This window comes from Coloeus monedula (assembly GCF_965178545.1).
Source record: "Coloeus monedula genome assembly, chromosome: 3".
NCBI classification, from domain to species: domain Eukaryota; kingdom Metazoa; phylum Chordata; class Aves; order Passeriformes; family Corvidae; genus Coloeus; species Coloeus monedula.
The window spans coordinates 80,170,514-80,193,046 of record NC_138783.1 but is presented as its reverse complement, the minus strand read 5'-3'; the positions used below and the strand labels follow the sequence as shown (position 1 = coordinate 80,193,046).

The 22,533-nt window shown below is 55.3% G+C and overlaps 2 protein-coding genes across 2 annotated transcripts in view; one reads left to right on the top strand and one right to left on the bottom strand.

The window, feature by feature from the left end:
* Nucleotides 1-2,381: 2,381 nt before the first annotated feature.
* LOC309570747 (zinc finger protein ZIC 5-like) lies at nt 2,382-8,694 on the top strand (the record flags this gene model as incomplete). The annotated part of the gene is made up of 2 exons (XM_082277760.1): nt 2,382-3,681; nt 8,240-8,694. 2 exons carry the CDS (start codon nt 2,382-2,384, stop codon nt 8,692-8,694), a joined length of 1,755 nt encoding a protein of 584 aa, XP_082133886.1.
* Nucleotides 8,695-19,052: 10,358 nt separating this feature from the next.
* CLYBL (citramalyl-CoA lyase) overlaps nt 19,053-22,533 on the bottom strand; it is a 192,228-nt gene continuing 188,747 nt past the window's right edge. Inside the window, exon 9 of the mRNA XM_082279340.1 lies at nt 19,053-19,083. The gene's annotated coding sequence lies outside the window, so the exon portion shown is untranslated. The remainder of the gene's footprint in view (nt 19,084-22,533) is intronic.

Genomic DNA, 22,533 nt, shown 5'->3' with positions numbered 1-22,533 from the left:
CAGCCACCTTCGCTTCCCGGCGATTGCAGCTAGTCCTAAAAATATGAGCGAATTTCCACGTGAGTCTCCATCAACCCCTCCCTCCCCACAGTCACAGGTCAGCTGCCTATTAGCCAGCTATAAAATATTTTCATTGTTTTATAGCCTCTCATAAAAAGAAATTGATCGGGGTATATATTTGAATTAAGACATATTAAATCGATGACAGATACACATCACCTGCGTTTAACAGGAGAGGGACAAGGAGGCATGTGGAAGGTTCCAGGGAGCTATGATACTTGTTCCCCTCCGCAGCATCTCCCATCACACCATTCCATCTCTGGACCTTGGTCCAGCAACACACCCAGAATTTGGGGAGGAGGGAGGGCACTATTTGGATGAATGTACAGAAAATATACGTATATAAATACCCGTAGAGTCGTATGGCTAGTTCGCGTGAAGTTTTTACTGTGCAATAAAACCATCGAGCAGCCGCTTTAAAACCCAGGGATCATTTATTCCCGTTCCTTGCCTTGCAGCATCACTGAAACCCCCACCGCGGCCACGCGAGCCGGGAGCATTGGCTCGTCTCCGGGGGGCGAGAGAAGGGAGGGAACCGGCGTGTCTCGCTCCCCCTTGAGCTCCCCCTAGAGCCTCTCACCCCCCTTCTGGCAGCCGTGGGCCAAATCCTGCGAGTTTTCCCCGCGTGAGTAGCGGCGGGAGGTACGGAGGAGTAGGGGGGGAGGGGGGGGCGGCTGGAGCTTGGCCCAGGAAATGCCGGAGCAGCACGGGGCTTCCTTTGAACGTGGCTTGGCACAGGGAAGCGGCCAAGACGCACAGATGTAGTTTCGTCAAGGGGATTAGGTGGCCGGGGAGAGCCGGAGGTGTGTGTGGGTCCATTGGCATCCCCCACCCCGTTTCTTCTCCTAGAGAGGCGGAGAAGCGTCCCTGGCTGCCCCGCAGGCAGCGAAGGGCAGCCAGCCTGCCTGCACTTTCCAGGAGCGCGAGAGCTCAAGGCATTTCCAGGGGGACCAACAGCCTGAAGAAAGCAGATGACATATCAATAAAAGCTACTTCTCCTCCCACAGAAAAGTCAAGATAATGCTCCTTTCCCCTTTTGGCTTGCAGGGAAATCCCGGCCTTTACTAGTCAACCCCCTCGAAGGGCAGCATCCTTTGCGCCGAAGGGCCAATTTCGGCACTCCACAAGGAGCTTCACTTTCGAGGACCAGCACACCCCGCACCCCAGGGGCGGTCCCATCGCTGTCACCGCCCGTCCCTTACTTCTGCCCCCTTTTAAGAGAGCTTCCACTTTTCCTGCCTTTTTGTCTACGGCAGCAGCTGAGGGCACCCACCAGCGGGAGACTCCCCCATTTCCCAGCCTATCGCCCCCCTCCCGTTACGACATCCTAAAGAGTCGAGAAGCATTTATGCTCGGAGCCAGTATCACTGCGGCGGTTTCATCTCTACTTCGCCGTTGCTGAATTAGGGCTGAAGTGGATGCAGCTGCCTGGAGTACGGCTGGCGGACCCCCGAGGGGCGTGGGGTGGCTCTTCCCATGGGATGCCCTGGGAAGCCGCTGCGACAGGAGAAAGCCCCAAAGCAGCAGCGAGAGCAGGCTCCCGAAACTTCGCTCTAACATGTGCCACTTGCCCCCCTCCTCCTCCTCCCCTCCCCGCTTACTTGTTTATTTTCTAAAGGAAAGGAATCCCAACCCCCGCCGTCTTCTTTTTAGGAAAACTTTGGCCGCCTTCCCCTAGTGTTGCCTTGGGCATGAGTACACACAGCCTCGGCCTCGCGTGGGTGTGGGGTTGCACACGTTGTTGCATGAGGGAGTGCTTTCCCGCCTCATCCATGAATGAACGTGGCCCTCCAAAAAAAGAAAAAAGGAAAGGAAGCCGAGCGCAGAGCCGGGCAGCAGCCGCGCGCGTGGGCTGCCGCCAGCCGAGGAGAGAAACCCCACGGCCCCGCAAACGTAAACACGGCGGAGCATCGGAGCAGGGCGCCCCGTCCAGTGCTTGGGGAGCAGAGGCAGCTGCTGCCCGCTGCTGCCCGGTGCTGCCGGCGGGGGGCGGCGGGGGAGGCGCCGGGTGCGCCCCGTCGGGCCCCGCGCGAAGTTTTGCAAGTGCAACTTCGGGGGGCGGCGCGGGGGGGCCCGGGGGGGCGGCGGGGGCGGATCCCCGCTGCGCCGGCGGCCTGAAAGGGAGCCAATCGCGCGGCCCCGGCCGCTGCCAATCATCGCCATCCGTCCAATCCCTCCGGCGCGGTGTCCGAGCCGTATTCCCCAGCGCGCCGCCGGAGTGTGGTGAGGGCTCTGCCAATCGCGGGCGGGCAGAGCGGGGCCAGGGATGCGCGGGGCTCGGAGCGCAGACAAAAGAAGTTAAAGAGCCGCTTAATATATACATGTTTTTGAAGGCGGGTAAAGGGAAAAAAATAACAACAGCGAGCGTAGATGGGCTTGGCTGTGTCGTTATGGAGCCCCCTTTGAGCAAGAGGAACCCGACACTGAGATTAGCGGATTTGGCAGCGGCTCAGCCCCATCCTCACCAGAACATGACAGGCTTCCCGGGGCTGGGGAACCACCACGTCCACCCCCACCACGCTGCCCACCTCCACCCCGGGGACGCGGGCGGCGACCCCGGCGGCGCCCTCACGCCGCTCGGACCCGAGCACATGGCGCAGCCCGCCGCCCTCAAGCTCACGCCCGAGGCGCTCACCGCCGCCGCCGCCGCCTTCGCCGCGCCCGCCGCCACCACCACCGCCGCCGCCGCCGCCACCGCCGCCGCTGCCACCACCGCTGCCGCCTACGCGCCGCCCGCCGCCGCCCTCCCGGGATACCCGTCGGGGGGGGCGGCGGGCCGGGACTTCCTCCTGCGGCGGGAGCTGCCCGCCACCGCCACCGCCGCCGCCGTGCACGGGGCGCTGGGCGAGCAGCACCCGCCCGCCAGCTCCCCCCACCTTCCGCACCCGCCACCTCACGGCGTCTTCATCTCGGCCGCCGGCACCTACGGCGCGACCGACGGGGCGCACGCCGCCTTCCCGCCGCCGCCTCCCGGCGAGCAGGGCGCGCCCGCCGGCCGCCACCCGCCGCTCAACGGGCAGATGCGCCTGGGGCTGGCGGCCGCCGCCGGGGAGCTCTACGGGCGCGCCGAGGCGCACTACGGGGCCGCCGCCGCCTCCTCCTCCTCGGCTTTGCAAGGCTACGGCTCCGTCAACCTCAACCTGGCGGCGGCCGGCCACGGGCACCCGCACCACCCCCATCCCCACCACCACCATCATCACCACCATCACCACCATGCCCACGTCGGGGCCGCGGCGGCGGCGGCGGCTGGGGCCTTCCTCCGGTACATGCGACAGCCCATCAAGCAAGAGCTGATCTGTAAGTGGATCGACCGGGAGCCGCCTCCTCCACCTCCGCCGCCGCCATCGGGCGGTAGGAAGCCTTGCTCCAAAACTTTCAGCACGATGCAGGAGCTGGTGAGCCATGTCACCGTGGAGCACGTCGGTGGGCCCGAGCAGAGCAGCCACGTGTGCTACTGGGAGGAGTGTCCCCGCGAAGGCAAGCCCTTCAAAGCGAAATACAAACTCATCAACCACATCCGAGTGCACACGGGAGAGAAACCCTTCCCTTGTCCCTTCCCCGGCTGCGGGAAGGTCTTCGCTCGCTCCGAAAACCTCAAGATCCACAAGCGAACTCATACAGGTGGGTTGTTCCCCCCCCCTCCCCCCCCGCAAGGGTTTCCTTATTTTTTTTTTTCTTTTTTTCCTTTTCCTCCTCTTTTCCTCCTCTCCTACGCACCGCCGGACATGTGACTTTTTCATGAATAAGTAATTCGGCAGCACACGGGCCACGCACACACAGCTACGTACACGCACCCGGCCCCTCTGCCCTGCACACACGTGTCCCGTCCCCCCCCTCCAACCCCCCCTCATCTTGGGCAGCTCCCTCCCCACCCCCTCCGCTACCCACCTCCCCACATCCCGGCACCACCGGATAAATACACCGATTAATAAATAACGCAGAGCCGGGGGAAGATGAGCAGCAGCCCCTGCGGAAGAGCGAGGAGAGGATGAGCACCCGCCCGTCCCTACTCCCACCGCCCTTGTCCGGGGCGCCCTGGGGACTCACCCCGCGTCTGGGAAGCGCTGCGCTTTGCCACTTCCCCCCCGCCACGCCGAAGGACGGCGGTTCTGCTTTTCCTGCCGCTTCTGTCGGCGGGGACGGAGCCGGGCGGGTGACGCTTGGCCCGACGGAGATGGGGCCGCGGGGGCTCTTGGGGGCGCAGTTCCCCTGCGCTGCGGGCGGCGGTGGCGGTGCTCGCGTCTGCCGGTACTACCGGACTATCGGGCTGCCCCTGTGACCGGCGCTCCTGGGGCTACCCGCGTTCCGAGGCTGTCCCTACTACCGGGACCAACGATACTGCCGGGTGTATCCCCCCGCCTGGGCTACCGATATTGCGGAACTACCGGGGATGCTGAGGGCACTGCCGGGGCTGCCCGTACTGACGCCGGTCCCGAGGCTGCTGGTGCCGCCTGGGCTGCTCCCGCCTGCGGCAGTACCGCGGAGTCGGAGAGCAGGGAGCGAGGCAGGGGAAGGCTCCCACCGGAGGACGCTTCCCTCTCTTTGTGGATCTGAGAAGGAAACTTCAAAGTCGCCCCGACTGCTCGGCGGGGTACGGGAGGAGGGAGCGGCACCGGGAAATGCCCCGGGGGACAGGCGGGGACCCCTGGAAGGGCTTGGGGTGTGTTTGAGCCCTTGAGTATTTCCTTTTTCTTTTACTTTTTTTTTTTTTTGGTTGTTGTTGTTGTTGTTTCTTCTTGTTTGGTTTTTTTTTTAGTTTTTTTTTTTTTGGTTTGGGTTTCCCCCCCACTTTCTCCTCATTCCTCGCCACTCCTGAAATACGCATTTCCATCTGGGTGTAAAACTCTGCCGAAAACGAACGAAGCCGGGATTTATAGTGGCAGACAAATATTATTCCTTGGAGGATACTTAAGGAAGTGGAGTTGCCGTAATTGCTTTCTTGATTTATTGTGTGCTGCTCGGGAAGAGAAGCGGCGACCGTACAACGTGTTGTTCCGATGTAAAACCAAATGGCCCATGGCTGAAAGGATTATAGATTTTTATCTCCAGAATATGTCAGGCATGAGCCCATATGTAGCAGCGGAGCCCTGAGGGTGCCCAGTGCTCTACACCCTGAGCCGCGGATGGTGGGGGGGCGGGAGTTTCTCCAGGGGGGAGGGGGGCGGAAGGTCTGACACTTTTTGTTGTTGTTGTTGTGTTAATGATACCGCGGAATGAGTTAGCTGGAGGCCCGTGGTTTTGTCATCTACAGCCTTCTCCACCTGCCTTGGTTTGAAAAACAAAACTTCACCGCGGACTTCTCTGGGCTCCTCAACTCCTTACCCATCTCAGCTGCAAGGTGCAGGCGGGAGGGAGGTGGGAAGGAGTCCGGGAGAGGCTTATGAGGAGGCAGAGAGATTCAGCGGGAAAAAGAGCCCCACCAAAACCCAAATACGGATCAGGCACAGTTTGCAGCTCTAAGATGAGGTCGAGCATTGCCCCGAGGCAATTCGTGGGACGTGGCTTCTTGCAAGGGATATTTGGAGAAGTTTTCAGCTTGGGGCTACCCGTAGTCCTCGGGAGGGTGTCCGTGCGTGAGCCCACAGGGAAAGGCTGTATCCACGCAGAAGGGGTCGTTGCAACAAAGCGGCCCTCGGGGGTCGGGGTGGGGGGCAATAGCCCACCTCGAATGACAGGTCGGCCCAGGGGATAGGAGTCTTTCCCTACTCATTCCCCCACCACGCACTTGAGTGAACAAGGGATCCCAAACTTTCTGCTCCTTCCTATCGGATTAATTACTGTAATTTTGCCGCCTCAGATTTATTTTAGTCATGTGTAGCCTGGGAGGAGGGGAGATTTGCAAACTATTCGTCTATTATGGGCATTTGGCATGCGGGTGTGTGTGTGTGTGTGTGTGGAATAATAATACCGTAATTGTATCATTAGGCGATTTTGCGTGTTTCTGGTAATCCTGCAAGAAGAAGAGTATTTCAATAACTCAGGAGGCATTTGTTGTTTGGGGTTTTCCCCTTTTTTTTCCTTTTTCTTTTTTTTTTTTTTCTTTTTCCTCAAAAGCATCACCCCGGGGGCTGCATACCACTCTCTGCAGCTACTGCTCCATTTTGGGGACAAATCACTGTTCGTTCCCACACCGGGTGCATTCTAGCGGGAATAGGGACCCCATCCCTCCCGCAATTTTGCTGTCCCCTCGCCAAAGACGATGTTCAGGACGGTCAGGCTTCCTTCCAACGATTCCCAGACCCTCCAAAAAAAGTGACCCCAAGCCCCATCTGTGCCCCTCCCCGCCCCCGGCACTGCTACTGCCGGGAGGAGTTAGGGGACGACGCCCGGCATCTCGCCCCCTTCCGTGGGTTGAAACCACCTACAAATGGTTAAACTCTGACGTGGTGCCCTCGTCAGCATAACGGGGACATACCGGGACCTTCCCCGCTCCTGGATTTATGGGGAATTTTATCTTCGCGATCTGGAGTCTGGCGAGGGTGTCCGCGCGTGAACTCAAGTGGAAAGACACTTCCCTAAAATCCCGACAGAGTGGACGAGGTTTGGTCCAGCTGGTCGGAGCATTTCTCAGGGGGCTGCACTTCGGGCTCTGCGGGCTCTGCAGGTCACGGCCAGCAACAGAATGTGTGCACCTTCATTCTTGGGGTAACACAGATAGAAACTGCGCAAAACCTCCAGTAGATTCGCTTTGTTTTCCCGGAAGAAATAATAGTAATTAATGAACAAACGAAGTGACCGGAAAATTGTCTCGGGGGCATGCAGAGGTTTTCATGCACTTAAACCCCACGAGGCACAATTTTAATTTTAATTTTTTTCTCCTCACACTTTTTTTTTTTTTTAAAGATAAACTTGCACTTTCTTGTGCTACCACTTTCGTGGTGGGGAGCCGATTTTAATTGAACAAATTGATGCATAAATAGGCTATGGAGGTGTATGTTTCTATAGTAACAGCCAAGAAATTGCTTCTAAAAATAAAAATAGTTTTCTAATTTCCATTATTATTTTGTTAAATAATAAACGCGATACAATCTTCCAAACAGGAGGAGCAGTAAAAGTTGCTTGGCAATAAGGAGAAAATGTCCACCGAGAGAGCTGCTGGGTTGTTATTTCTGAGCCCTCAGAGCAAAACAGCTCTGAAAATATGCATCAGCCATGTCTTAACCGACTCAAGGGTCGCTATAGTCATGACGAAGATTATCAGTGCAGGTCTGCCTGTGCTGGACTCACGTGTAGCATGATAGAGGAAGAAAAACTTGCTGTAAGAAGCTTCAGTACAGGGATCTGGCACTTTTTTCTTTTTCCTCTGGTGTCTCAGTAATAGGCATTTGCCCAGCTCTATTCGGGAACTATGGGGAAGGGTCGGTCCGGGAACTATGGGGAAGGACACGGCTATACGTACCAGAACATATGTATTCCAGGGTATGCTACGTGAGACAAGAGTGCGTGAGAAAGGTATGCCAGGCTAACCGCCCCGGGCTGATTTTCACAACCCCTTTAACTGTTAAGTAATGAGTAAAAACTCTTAAAGTAGATCATCCGCACACATTCAGACCCAAACTTGCCCAGGGTAGCCAGCTACGGTAACAGCAGTCTGCTACCCTCGTCTCCGGTGTCTGGGTTGGTCCCCGCAGCTTGCAGGTTCCCAGTCCGGGCTGCGGGGTGCTCCCTCTTTGTATCGGGATGCTTAAACAGGTGTTACTTTTATTTCCCCTAAACTAATTATTCCCCCAGCGCAGTGCCCACTGGGAAAGGATTACGCAGGAGATGTGCCAGGCGAGCCGGGCTGCCGGCAAACGCCAGCCCTCGCAGGCAAAGGCATTGAGAGGTTTTGTTTGGGCTCGGTCATTAGAGCGGTAATGAAGGTTTCTCGTGTGCGAGGGGAGCGCCGCAGAGGGCAAACAAGGCCGAGGGGGCCCTGCCGCCGCCAGCCCGGGACTCCGGGCCTGAGGGCTGCCAGCGACGTGTGACAGGCAGCAAAACATGGGGAAAAAGGCGGAAACCTCGGGCATGTCACGACTGTCGTGAAGGGGGAGGAAAAAAGGGAAAGGGGAGGAAAAGGAGGGAAGGGGAAGCTTTACCCTTGCTGCTCACCCCCGGAGGCCGCGCTGCGGAGGGGCTGCGATGCGGCGGGCGGGCTGCGGGCAGGGCCGGTAACGGTGCCGTTGCTGTGTCTCCGCAGGGGAGAAGCCCTTCAAGTGCGAGTTCGACGGCTGCGAGAGGAAGTTCGCCAACAGCAGCGACCGCAAGAAGCATTCCCACGTCCACACCTCGGACAAGCCCTACTACTGCAAGATCCGCGGCTGCGACAAGTCCTACACCCACCCCAGCTCCCTGCGGAAGCACATGAAGATCCACTGCAAGTCCCCGCCGCCCTCCCCGCCGCCAGGCTCCCAGGGCTACGCGGCGGCGGGGCCCCCCGACGGCCCGCTGCCCCCCGAGGCCGACCCGGCCGCCGAGCCGCCCCGCGGCCGCGCCGCCGCCCTCTCCCCGCCGGTCACCAACCTCAGCGAGTGGTACGTCTGCCAGGCCGGGGGGGCTCCCCGCCGGCCCCGCACCCCCTCCAGCCGCGACACCTCCCCGGCATCCGAGGAGGACGAGCCCCACAGGACCTCGGGAGGCAGAACTGCTCCCTAGGGCCGTGCCGAGCCGTGCCAAGCTGCCGGTGGCCCCGGCCCCACTGCACTGGCCCGGGCCGCAGCGGCAGCCACCTGGCACGGGGGGCTGCCGTGGAAGTGCCATCAGGTTTGACTCGCGCTATTTATTCCATGTATGAAACCCTATGGTGTTTGTACAGTAACTAATTTAATTAAAGAGACTCGGACCTTTTTTTTTTGGTAAGAAAAAGCATTAATAACGCCAGGCTGGGCCGTCCCAGTCACCCGAGCTGCACAATTTTGCAGGGGGACAGTGCCAAGGGAGATGCTCGTCTTCCACTCTGCCCATGCCCATTTCTTTAACAAGAGTTAGCTGGAGAAGGCTGCGAGCGGGCAGAACTCAGCCGCTCTCTGGAGTGGCTCTTAAGTACCTTAGCTGCCACCCCAGCGCCTCCTCTTTGGCCTGGATAAAGCCCCAGGTCAGCAGCAGCCTCCTGACTGTAAAGCAGCACCTGCTGAAGCTCCGGCCAGTCAAGGACAGATTGCGCATCCCTTAAAATAAAATAAAATAAAAGCATTTCCCCACCCCTCTCGCAGTTCAGCTCATCTGTAATTGATGGTTTCTCTCCCGAGTCGAGGGGTCCCACCTGCACCCGTCATTTTCTCCCCAGCCTTTCTTTCAACCTTAGCCGTAACATTGTGCAAACGATTTACGAAAGGAAAGACAAAAGATGCAGGACTCCTTTTTCACTTCTCCACGGTTTGTAGATGTATGGCTCCTAAAATGTAGCCAGAGAATAAAAGAAACACGCTGCTATTTGACAACTGTGATACTGTGATACATTTTTGATTTTTTTCCCCTAAAAAGCTCACATGAAAACTCTGCGAATTTTCCTTTCCTTGGGGTTGGTGTTATTATTACTCTGATTATTATTTTTTTTAAATTTCATCTCTCAGACCAAGACTTTGCCTCATGCTCCCTCCAGCCCCTCGGGGGGTTGGGAGGGGGAGCAGCCCCCTGGGCCTGACGAGTCCCGGAGTAGGGGGCAGGCATAGAGGGATTATCTTTTTATTATTACATTTATGTACACTATTTCATCTCTCCAACCGAGCTGATGCCTGCGTGCTTTTCACTCATCCCCCTGAAGTGGCCCGGCAGAGTCACCTGGGAGGTGGGGACCAGAGCTGCTGGGAAGGAAGCGAGGGGTGGGGACACAGGCTAGTGTCGGGGGGCCAACCTCCCCAAACCCCCCAACAGCCCAGCCCTGCAGCCGAGGGGCTGCGAGGCGCAGGGGACACCCCAGCCTAGCGCCCTTGCGTCAGGAGCGGGGCGCAAATGAAGTAAAGAGCACTAATTCCCCCTCAGAGACCCTGAGAGAAGAAGCGGCAGCCGCCCTCCCCTCCCCCAGGGCTTGTGGAAATGTGGTTTTTGTGCCGTGAATGGTGGATGTCGTCTTGTCATTGTTAATAACGTGGATGTGAACGCGATTATTTTGTACAGTCGAATTAATTTATTTTCTGACATCACCCTTTTGTTTTTCCTTTTTTTTTTTTGACTCCCCTGAAACAGTACAGAGCACACCAAAGAATTCTCTTATTAATTTTGGTGATAGATTGTTGTTTATGATGATGTGGTTTGTACAAAAAAAAAAAAAAAACAAACAAACACATTATATTTTTCAGCTTACTTGAATGAACGATGTAATGTGAAACAGACTCTTCCTGCATGTCCTCCGTGCGGTGTGTTGGTGCTGATAATATATATATATATGTATAGTTCATAGAGATATTATATTATTAGTACAGTGCATGGTGCTGTCACTCTGGAAGCCTTTAAACGTTGTCTTCATATTGTTGTTTTGGATCTAAAGAAGCAGGCGTTACTTTGAAAACAAACAGAAAACTTGAATAGAAAATAATTTTTTAAAGTTCATTCGATTTGCTTTTTATTCGTTTTCCAAAGCCCATTTGAATAAATAGAAAAAAATAAAGTAAGGTATGGACTTTTAAAAAAAAAATATTTATGTAATGTAATCTTATTAGAGATATATTGGTGCTGATTTATAAACGAACTTTTTAATTTATGCATTTTTTTCAACAACAGATTGCACTATACATTACGACATGGCAGGGTTTATAAACTATGGCTCGGGGGGATATATCACTATTTTTATGTATTTGCTACACGTAGGGTCACACACTTGCCCAACAGTTTTATGACACATGATACCTCCTAAATAATAATAAAAAAATGCTAATTTAAAACTTTTCATCTCTGTAAACCCCATTAAAAGAAAAAAAAAAAAAAGATCATGCAAATGAATAAAAATATTATTCCTATGTATTGCATGTGCCTTACTAACATACGAAGGGCAGAGACAGACCAAAACACCCCCTTTTCCCCCCGAGGCTCAGCAGGTAGATTCAGATACAGCCACAGCCTCACAGCTCGGCAGGAACAGCACCGTGAGGTTTTGGGGAAGGCTGAGATACTCCGCTTTGCCCAGCGAAACCTGTGAGTAAATAGGGTTCTCCTTCGGATTTACGTTTGGGTTTGCAGCCAGGCAGAGGAGGGACTCCGGGCCGAGCCGCCCCTGCCTCCCCCGAGGCTGCGGGCCTTACTCCTGGGGATGTTTGCCCGTGAGCGGGGCTAAGGGCAGGGGCGGGCAGAGGGTCGGGGGGAGCCTGGTCATGATGGAGCAGTTGGGTGCTCTGCTGCTGGCATCCCGTGCACAGGGGGAAGAGAGGGAGGGACAGACTGACAGAGATAAGACACAGGCACAGGTCAGACATTTATACACATGACATTCTTCATCTCTCTCAAGGATAGCTAATCAGAGTATTAAATCAAATCAATTAAAATGTTTATTTCTGTCGGAGAAAAAAAAAAAAAAAAGAAAAAAGAAAGATCTTCCTGGCAGTATTCTCTTGAGGATACTCGTGAGTTAAACAGCACTACTCTTCGGTGGTAGCCATAGGAGCAAAACCGTATGCCAGAAGATGATTCTGAAACACAGAGTGAAGTCAGACAAGAAATAACGCCAGGAAATCACTGGAATGAAGGAGAAGAAAAACCCCGAATTTTTCAGGAGCTGAGTAAGGACAGGTCTCTCGTTTCGAGAGAGGAAAACTGAGTAAAACCCGTGAAAAAATCCGGACGAAATCGTGTGTCAGCATCCTCCAGGATTATTTCCCCTTTTAATTTTCTTTTTAAACAAAATTAATTAAATAAAACTAACCCAGAGTGACTGCGCCCCCCGCCCTGTAATTTACCAGTGCTCAAAAACGACTGGTCAAAATGTCAAGAACAGTTTCACCAAAAGGTTAGAGTGTTTTTTAAGTCAGTTTTGTTAAATGTGGTAAAGGTGAAACAGGTTGCAAAGAGTTGTTTCAAGCGGAATGACAATAACCAACATACGAAGCAGAAAAACACTCATAAATGAGGGCTCCAATCAATGGGAAAACTTATAGCTCCCTAATGAAGTTTCTTGTGAAAGGGAGGGCGACACAAAGCCACCGAGACATGAATCATTCATGGGAAATATAAAAGATAAAAGATATCTGACAATGAGCAGAACCTTGTATAGAGTGTCTAAAACAAGTTTCCCCTTCTTATTTTCTGCTTCCCCCCGCTCCAACCTCCCTCTCCTAGTGTTCCCTGCCCGCCCTATAGAGTTAACATTGACCAGTGCACGTCCTGCCCCACTTCAAAGTAATTTAGCCCAGAACGGAAGGCTTGGCGCTTGGACAATCTTCATGGTGTGTTAGGATTTCTATGGCAATTGGCAAGCAAGACGTTCCCATCTGAATATGGCTCAAAGAAAGCCACTTATTGACACCGAGTTGGCCATCATCAAAGACTTCATCTTTTCGTAGGCGAAACGTGGTCCTAGCAAACAGTGTTTAAATCATCTACCTTTGTAGTCGCGGCTGGGAGACATCTCGCCACACACTATTGCTGGCTCTCGGCCCTTTAAGGGCGAGAGCGGCGGTAGCGAAGTTTGAAGGGACTAAGAAATTTCGGGAGTGTGGGAAATGGCATTGCGGGGAGGGGGGCTGTGGATATGGATAAGCGGGGGAGTTCTCGACGGAGAGTCGTGGGGCTGCGCCCCCCAACGCACCCGTCACGGGCAGGGCGTCGGACGCAGGGCAGCCGGGATAGGCAGCTGCTTTGTTTTGCAAAGGATGGGTGGTGGGGAGAACCAAGGATTTTCAGGGGTTTTCTCCGCGTGTTTCGTGCTTCTAGGGATGTCGCCAGGGAGTTGTGAAGTGCTGGAAAGGATGGACTGTCACACACTTCCCCCCATGCCCCTTCCCCCGCCATCACCCCGGAAAAATATTTTCAGGTAGAGCAGACCAGGATGGATCAGGGAGTGTGCTGGAGTACACACTCGCACTCACACACGGACACACACGCTCCCCCCTGCCTCGGACACCCAAACGCCGGCGGGGCGCTGCCACCGCTCCCCCCCGCATCCCGCGCACCGTCAGCACACACAACCACGCTCCCGCATTCACACACACACCACGCAAGTGCCTAATCAGGCAGGGAGAAGTTCAAAGGCAGGTTCTTTGAAATTCAAACTACTGCTTTTATGGTACATCAACATGGAGCGTTAGGATTGCTATGGCAATGAGCACAGCAAAAGCAAGCTGCATTTAAAATAGTCCACCTCGATTCGAGACACTCTATTAAGATACAGTTGCATTGACCTTTAGTTTCATGCCGTGTTAGCGCAGTCAATTTTCACTTCATCAGAACGTCTCATATTTTTTGGCCTCTCTCCCAACGACCCTTCCCCTCCCCTTTTTTAAAGGACCCCCCCCTCCCCAACTTCAGCAGATAAACAAGTAAGTGAGGAAGAAGCTTCATCTCCAGCTCTTCTCCTCTTCTGCCTCCCTCTTTTTTTCCCACCTAAGTACTTTTATTTGCAGAGCGATTGTTCTTTGTTTATTTAATACAAGTACTGTGTGAATGGTGAAAAATAAACACGATGAAAAATAACCAAACAGATGATTCCGCCAAGTGAAAAAGCCCGGACTTAATAAAAGTGCGAAGCAGTCACCGTTGAATGAGAAATCCTTTGAAGTGGAACTTATTATAGGAAGAATACTTTTTGGTTTCCCTAACGACGCTGCTGAATTGAAAGGGCTCGCCTTTGTCAACGATTTGTTCTCCTTTGCCGGGATGCCCGCAGAAATTACTTACATGGGCTGCCTTAACATGCAGCCTGCAAATCAGTAACTTCGCAGCTCAGACTCGCAGACGCCGCTCTTCTAAGGACAAAAAGAAGTCAGGAGGAAAACACCCCAACCTTTCACTCAGCCTCTTATTTTGGGGGGCGGAGGGGGGCAGAGGGAGAAAAGGGGGTTTGGGACGAGGGGGGGAGGCGAGTGTATCCGTGTAGCAACACCCCCAGCCCCCGCCCTCCCCCCCCCGGCCCGCCCCGCCCGGCGGCAGGCACCCGGAGCGGGATCGTCCTCCGCTCCGTCCTGGCCCCGGCGGGAGCAGGGGGGCGGCGGAGCTCCTCCGGCAGCACCGTGTCTCTCCTTCCCCCACCGCCGCTCCCCCTTTTTTCTCCTCTGCCAAGTGATTTTCCCAGGCAGAGACATATTTAATAAGGGTCGTTTATTACGAAGGCGCTTTGAAGGGTCGCCCCTGAAGCCCTGTGTCCATTAAAAACATGGAGGTGACATTTAAACCTCATTTTAAAGGAGCTCTGGGGTAGTTCAATGAAAGGCAACTCGTTTGTCTTATGAGCTTGGAAACAACCTCCCTTCTTCTCCTTTTGACCACATGGCATAACTCAAAAACAATAGTTCAAAAGTAAAATGGCATCGTGGTGTTCAGCCTCAGACAGGCACCCATCTAGCAGGAGAGAAAAGGGATAGTCCATAACACAATGTGCTTTTTGTGTCCGACTCTGTCACAAGGATTTCGTTGTTTGCTTTAGAGGCTGCGCCTGTTATACTTTCTTGAAAGTGCTTGTGTTAAACAAGAGTTATAAGTCATCCAAAACAACAAACATTTTGATTTTCTTTGCCTAAAGGGTTTTCCCTGGCCATGGGCACCGTGAAAAAATAATGTACTTGCTGAGAAAGGAGCACCAGTAGTAGCATTACAAGCACAGTGCATTAAATATTGAATGACACGAGGAAATAAAAAGAACTTGTCGAGGGGCACTCAGCCTTAAAGTCTTTCTTCAACTTTGTCTTCAGTGCCTGTTGGACTATTTAAGATGGTGTTAATTAAGGGCTGCATCTGATTCCACTAGCCCCCAGCTTTGTCTCTTTGCAGCGCTCCCGTCAATAGCCCCTCTCAACCGCGGGCTTTCCCCACACGTTGGTTTAGTGGTGCATGTGTCACTTCTTATTTCGAGGCTGAAGAGAAACCCGGATCGTGCATTAAGGGCAAACGGGGAGATAGTAATCAAGCGGTATTGTAGGGCTGGGGGGGGGTGGGGTGGGGGGTGGCGCGGCGGGGCAGGGGCAGGAGGAGGAGGGTGTGCGGCCAAGGCTGGAGCAGGGCAGCAGGGAGCGGAGCGGGGGCACGGCGCCGGGGTGAAAGCCTGTTTGCACATTGCCAACAGCCTGTTTGGCAAACAAGAGGCTGGCGAGCTTAATTTGTTTCAAATTAATCGTTTTCCACAAAAAAAAAAAAAACAAAGGAAAAAAAAAAAGAGAGAGAAAACACGCATCAAACAGCCCTCCCCAAAATCCAGCAAGGGCAAGGGAACTGCCTCAGCTCCCGCGGCAGCCCCGTGCGGGAGCCCACGCGTGGCTGAGTGGGGAGCCGCGGCGTGTGCCTGTGCACATTTCCGGCTGTACCCCGGCCGCATGCCGGCAGCTGCTGGGGCTGCCCTTTGCGGGCCCCGTAAATGAGGCCGACCCTCAGAGTAAGGCAGCCCCCGGCAGCCACGGGAGTGGGGAGAACACACAATCTTGGGGACATCCGGCGGGACGTCTCGCCCTGCGTTTACCTTCTCGTACTTAGGGACTCCTCTCTCTCCCCTCCGCGGGGAGCACCGAGGCACCCCGCATTTCGGGGAGAAGCCGTTCCCGGGCCCCATCCCTGTGCCCCTCCTCCGGCCGTTGTGGGGGCTCCTCGAACCCTGATGGGGCGCCTTGTCCCTCCCTCCCTCCCTGAAAGCGTTGGAGGCCGAGAGGGGCTTTGCCCGTGGGGGGCATCGTCTTCGCGCTCAGCAAATACCAACAGCGGGGGCGCAAATTGGGGGGCGGCTCCGCTTTTCTCTACGACTCCTTTTCAACCTGCCAAAGGCACCGGGTGTTGAAAGCAAGGGGGCGCAGAGGGATCCTTTGCAGGTGTAGGGGGTGTGTGCCCCCGTTCCTCCCGGGGTCAGCGGGGACCCCCTCTCCCAAAGTGCACTCAGAGCTGAGGTCGGGTTAGGGGACCCCCTAATTGGATGGGGGTGGGGGAGGGGGAATGATTCACCTCAGTTCTGCCCCACCCGAGTGGTGAGGAGGGGAAAGCCAAGCGTGAATCTGGGAAACCCAATAGCCAGATTCTGTTGGTCTTCTACTTTTTTTTTTTTCAATCTCTATGCTCCCCCTCTCCTCCTCCTCTTCCTTTCACTCGGCAAGCCCGTCTAAAGCGCTCCAAATGGCCTTTCAAACAAGAAAACCCTTCAAGGAAAAATGGGCACACATCCCCTTCCAGGCACCTTGCCAAAATCTCCCAAGCACCCTACCTGGCATCCTAGCTTAAGTTTCTTCAAGAAGTGTGTGTGTGTCTGAGTATGCGGGGGGAGTGGGGGGGGTTCGGGCCCGATGGGGGGGTGGAATTACAGCCGTCCTGTAGTGGTAGACACAAGTTCAGAGCTCCACTTCTCCCCTATTTAATTAGGCTGGGGAGAGCCGCGGAGGCGCCTGGTTGAGGTGCAAGCGAGGCGGCCGGGCCGAGCGAGTGAGTACCCAACGCAGCCCCGACGGGAGGGGCATGGGCACCCCGGGGAAGCCGCGCCGGGGGTCTCCGCGCTGAGGGGGGAGGAGGCGAGCAGCCGCCCCCCGGAGAGGGGATGCGAGAGGGGAGGGTGAGGGTGGGAACAGTGGGCCGGGGGTGTGCCAGGGGGACTTGCTTCCCCGAACTTGCGGTGCGGGCCGCTAGGCGAGATTGGGGAGGCAGTGCCGGTGCTGCAAAAGTCAGCCCGACCCAGCTGTGACTTCACCTATTAGCCCAGATGTCTTTCCGAGGAGATTGGCGGAGTTAAACATCCCACAATGGGCGCTCTGGGGCGTCTCCAGCCTGACCTCTACCCGGTTTTAATAGTTTCATAGGAACTTCATTAAATCAATTACTTAGTGAGCACATCATCATTTATTTGTAATTAGCACTGAAGAGCTTGATTTTTGCAGCAGCCCGCAGCCCGGTTCCCAGCGGGGTTGGCCATGTACTACAAGCACTTTTGTTTGCTGTGTGTGTTGACTCGTGGTATTATTCGGCCGCCACAATAAAAGTGTAATCTTCACGTCTTAATCTAGTGTTCAGGGGGGAAAGCAAAACAAACACGGCGCGGACGAGGCACCGGTTCCCCGTCTCCGTGTCTCCCCCTCCTCGGGCCGTCGGCCCCGCTGCTCGCAGCCGGGCGCGGTGCGGCGGCGGCTCCCGGGGCGTGCGGCGGGGAGGAGAGCGGAGGGACGGGAGGGTGGGACGAAGGCCGGGGCCGAAGAGGGGGGGAAAGGGAGGAAATGGGTCATCCGCAGCCAGGACAAAAGGGAACGGCTCGGTGCCTTGAAGGGCATGAAATAAGGGCTGCAGCTGCGAATCGGCTGCCCGCGGCCGGGCAGGGCGTGGGCGTGCGTGTTGGGGGGAACCCAGCGGGGCTCAGCGCTGGGGGGGCAGCAAGGAGACTTTCGTTTGGGGGGCTTCGGGGCAGGAAAGGGGGTGGGTAGGGGCCGGGAAAGCTGCCTCGGACGTCGGGTGGACCTTGGGGGCGGGAGGAGAGGAGCATAAACTCGTAACCAGCCAGGCCTCCACTTCTCCCCGCAGCCAGCACTTGGTCATCGCGGCCACCCACGGGGAGGCGGCTTCACGAGTGGGCTGCCCATGGCTGCCCCCAGGCGACAGCCCCGGCACCTTTCTCCCACCGCCGAGGCTGCCGCGGCCGCATCGCTGTGCACCCCGGTTCGGGCCCTGTGCAGGGCCCGCCGGCGCGGTGAGAGGCAGGGATCCCGGGCTACTCTTCGGGCTGTACTGGCTCCCATAAAGACGCTGCCCAGGCGGGCTGAAGTTTGGAGAGTGGGGGTTGTTTTGGGGTGTCTGCCTGCCGCCCACTCACTTCCCTCACTCCCTCCCAGCGCGAAGGTGGGAGGGGAGGAGAGATGATGTCCAGTTAGAGGCTGAAGAATACCCGCAAGCTCCCGGGCTTATGCGCCCCACGCGCAGCCAGTCGCGGGTGGGCACCGAGGCAGGGACCCAAGGGAAAAAGAAAAAGGGGGCGGGTCGGGCTGTATGTACCCCTGTATGGGAACAGTACCGTGTTCGGCTCTGATGACACCCACACTCTTGGTCCTCAGGCGCTGCCCACATTTCGCCAGTTCACCTGCAGAGGGGCTCTCTCGTCCCATTGTCGGCCCGGTCCTTCCCCATGGAAATCCATCGAGGTGAACGGGACGAACAGCCCCGCCGGCACTTGCCTGGGTCGGCTCCTACCGGCTGAGGGGATGGGGCGATCTTTAATTTCCATCCTCGACGTTGTGAAAGCCCGGGTCCGAGGCAAGACAAGTGTAAGGGTGCAGATGTCACCCGCGACGGAGCCGCCCCTCACCGTGCAGTCGGGCATCTCGTCGGGCGTGGTGGGTCTCCATCGGCCCTGGCCCGGGCCGTAGGGGAGCGCGCCTCGGAGTCCCCCGGCTGCAAGGGCCGAGGCGGGGGGGCTGGTGGCGCTGGCAGGGCAGAGGCCGCCGTGCAGGGCTTCCGTGGCGGCTGCGAGGCCGCTCGGATACGGGTGATAAAACACGCCGGGCGGGGGGCTAACCCCCTCTCCCCCCACCCCCGCTAACAAGGCTCGGGATTAGTGCAAGTGCCGGAGGTTCCCAAATTCAAGCAAATAGCAGGAACCCTCCCCCCCCCTAGATATCATCTGGGAGTCGGAAACGAGAGAGGTGCTTTACTTGCGCGGAGCAGCCGGGACGCGGCGTGATTTTAATTGCTACGTATTTTTAATATTAAATCGCTTAAACATCGAACATATCCGATCTCTTCTGTCCGAAAACGATCGTCCGAGAAGCCGAGCGGGGCGGGTTTGTCGTCGGGTTTGGGATAAATGGGAGTTTCCCCGCTATGGCAGTGGGGAGGCGGCAAGGGAGGCTGCGCGGACGCGGAGGTTGCGTGGCGGCCGAGAGCAGTCCCAGCGCGGCAAGCTCTCTTCTAGCCGGGCAGGAGACAGGGACAGAGCATAAACCCTAAACGCTAAAAAGAAAAAAGAGTTTCATGTGGGGGAGAAAAACTGTACCGTCCTCTCCCCCTCCTCCTCCCAAATCTACAAATCCCCGGAGCAACTTGTTCCACGGGGAGTGCACACGCAGAGTCCTGGGAACTGGTACATGTTGTAGGGTGCTATTTTTAGGGCGTGGGGCTGGAAATGGTGGGGTAACCCTAGGCTTTGCAGAGCAAGAAAGGTGCAGGTGGGGAAGGTAGCTCTGGCTGCAACCGGAGGAGTCACCACGTCAACCGTGGGTGACGCGAGTTGCCCGTGCGTGGAGGGAGAAAGAAAAAAGAACCCCATGCCATCCATCCTCCCCGTCCAGCCCAGAGCCTGAATTTGCCGGACAGCCGTCGCGGTGCGCGCTCCCGCCGTGCGCGCCTCGAAGGAGCGGAGGTGGCCTGCGGCAGAGACACCTGCTCGTGGCCAGGAGCGGGTCCTGCCCTTGCCCGTGGCCGTGAGTTTTATGGAACCGGGAGCAGGTTCCCAGCCCGGACATGTTTTATACTCGAAACCCCGTTTGGGTGGGTGGCGGCGCTGCCCCTGCACCGTCCCGAGGCCCCACGGGGGAGGGGTGTCACGGGTGGAGCCTCGGGGAGTCGCGGGCAGTGTCCGTGGGGGGCGACTCAGCACTCCCCGGCCTCCGGCTCCGGTCCCTTCTGCCCCACGGCCCATCCTGCCTGGCTACGAGTGCTCCTGCTCGTGCTTGCCCAGCCCCACTTGTGCCTGCCTGTGCTTGTCCGTCCTGCCCCTGCCCACCCTCCCTGCCTGTCCTGCTTGGTCCTGCTTCTCCTGCCTTCCCTTGCCTGCCCAGCCCGCACCCCTGGACTAGCAACCCTCAGCCTTTGGCCCTGGTGCTGTTCACTGCTGGCAGGGAGCTCATGTACATTTGTTGGGGGCTGTACCCTCTCGCAGGGTACATCTCTTTCATCTGTACTAAGGAGGAGGAAAGCTGCTTCCTGTGGGAAATGGGTGAGGAGAGGAGGTTCAACAGGACAAATCAAGTCAGCTCTCCCCTATCCCAAACCTGGAGGCAGCTTCCCAGACATCCACCATCACCAACCCAGAGGGCACATCGTGCTTGAAAGTTGGGGCCATGATACCAAATATTTTACAGCAGCTGTTTAATGTTCCCCTACCCAGTTATTAAACACAAATGGGAGTAAATTAAAATGGCAAAGTAAAGCAAAATAAAAACCTTTATTTCATTCTGTTAAGAGACAACATCTAATTAAGGAATATTTGAATTCCACAAAAACGCACTCTCCACAGTCACACAAGGCTTTGCTTTTAAAACTATAGCCAAATACAAACCAACCCAGCTCAGACCAAGCTTAGGCACAGCCTCAATTCCAAGGGCCAAGAGCCAGGGCAGGCCAAAGACAGGGGCCTGCTGCTTTGGTTGTATCCCAGCTCAGATACCCTCATTGTGGGGGTCCTCCTTTGACTTTTTTGTTCTCATTTCTTGCGAGACAGGGAAGTAGGACTGGCCCAGCACAGATTTTCAGATTCCAAGTTTGCTGGTGGCGAGCCAGGGCAGCACCAGGCGCTGGCTTCAAACAGCCGTGCCCAAGTGCCCAAGTGTGTGTAACTGTTGGGGACAGCCCTTGGATTCTTTTTCCCTCTGTCCTCTAGCACAGAAAAAAACCCAAAACCCCTCCCCTGAAACTGTTCATCATGCAGTGCCTGAAAACCTTGAATTATTTTATGCCATCACCTGACCCAGGGCAATCTGCCCAGGATTTTATCAACATTTACTTCATCAGTACTTAGATTTCTATTGCATTTGCCATTTAGTGCATCCTGCCAGGGTTAGAGAAACATAACCCTCGAATGAGATTAACCTGCTCTGATCACTGGGACCATACCTGTGGGGTTTGATGCTTGCAGCTGGCACCTGGGATCTTTCCAGGGGTATAAGACTGCCAGGCAGTGCTTGGGAGAGGGAACTTTGAGCTGAGTGCATACAATCCTCCACCAGGCAGCTCTTAAATAGAAAGTAGAGGAACTGGGAAGATGTTAAGCCCAAATATAAAAATGAACTGTGGGTATTTGAGCTCTTCTAGTGGGGTAGCGAAGAAGGGAGGTCAACAGTCCCAGTAGCCCAAGATGATAATGAGCTGGCAAGACAAGGATTTAGCATAATTTTATAGCCATATAAATGGAGCTACATTCAGTGTTTTGTAAGGTACCATAAAGCGTAAGTCTATCTGCCTCTTGGCTGCTCCAGTTCTGCTTTGTCTCAAAAAGAGACCATGTCTGCAATTGCAACTAAACCTCTCTAGACACAGATAACTCATGCAATTACACACACCTGGTTCTCAGCCCTCCCCTCCACACAGACACCAATCTCACCCAAATACACTCAGATCATGTTCATTAGAAGAATAAAAACCACGGGGACTTTTCCAGGATATAGGGAAAAGAAAAACAACCTTGAAAGGAAGATCATGCTGCTGGCATCCACTTGCCTTCTCCCCTGAGCTCTCCAAGGACACTACCAGTCCCTTACCACCGCACAGAGTATGGGGCACAGAGTGACAGCAAGGTCCTGTTTAATGGCAGATGTGGCCTTATATTAATGGCTTGTTTTGTAGTGTTTTCTTTATTTTTATAACTTTGCCACATAAGAAGCAGAGTCCCAGCTTTCCTAATGATTAAGGCATTGCTCTCTCCCTTTCTCAGTTGCCTATCTGTTGAGAGCTAAGAATTTAAAAAACCCATTTATTGTATGTAAAGCAAATTAAAAATGTCAAGGGGGGGGATTTTATTTTAAAAAATTGTTTTGAGTGCCAGAAAACATGGGGTGAAATCACTGTCAAGTCCATCTTACCTGCTGCCCTACCAGAAGCATCACTTGCAGCTTCCATTCTCCCCAAAGCACCTGTGGGTCTGACAAGCCAGCAGGGACAGGTGTGGGGAGGAACATAGATCCCATCCTCTGACTGGGCAGCTGGGCAGCCCAGATATGGGACTGGAAAGGGTAATGCTGAAATGAATGTGCGGAAAGCCCAGGCTGGTCCCCAGGGGAGAGGGCCGTGCATATTTTGTCTGCTGCCTCTGTCTGCTCCTTTGAGGAGGGCAGCCTTCACCTCCTTCACCTCCCCACCACTACCCGTGCTGGGGCAGTGCCCATGCTCTGACACAACAGGACATGTTCCAGCTCAGGATTCCCCATGGCAACAGTGGACTTCTGACTCACAGAGAGCAGCAGTACCATTTGCTCTGCTAGCACAGGCCCTGGTGCTCCCCAACAACAAAAGGGATGGATACATGAGTTGCTGGTGACATGGATGTGCAGGCTTGTCTGTGGCTGCCAGCTCTGGGAATGAGTGCAGTTCAGTGCTGGCAGAAGGTGCTTGATTGATGGCTGGGTATTATGGGGCTACAGTAGATGTGTCGTGCCAGCTTCTATGTACCCAGTCCAGAAATCCAGG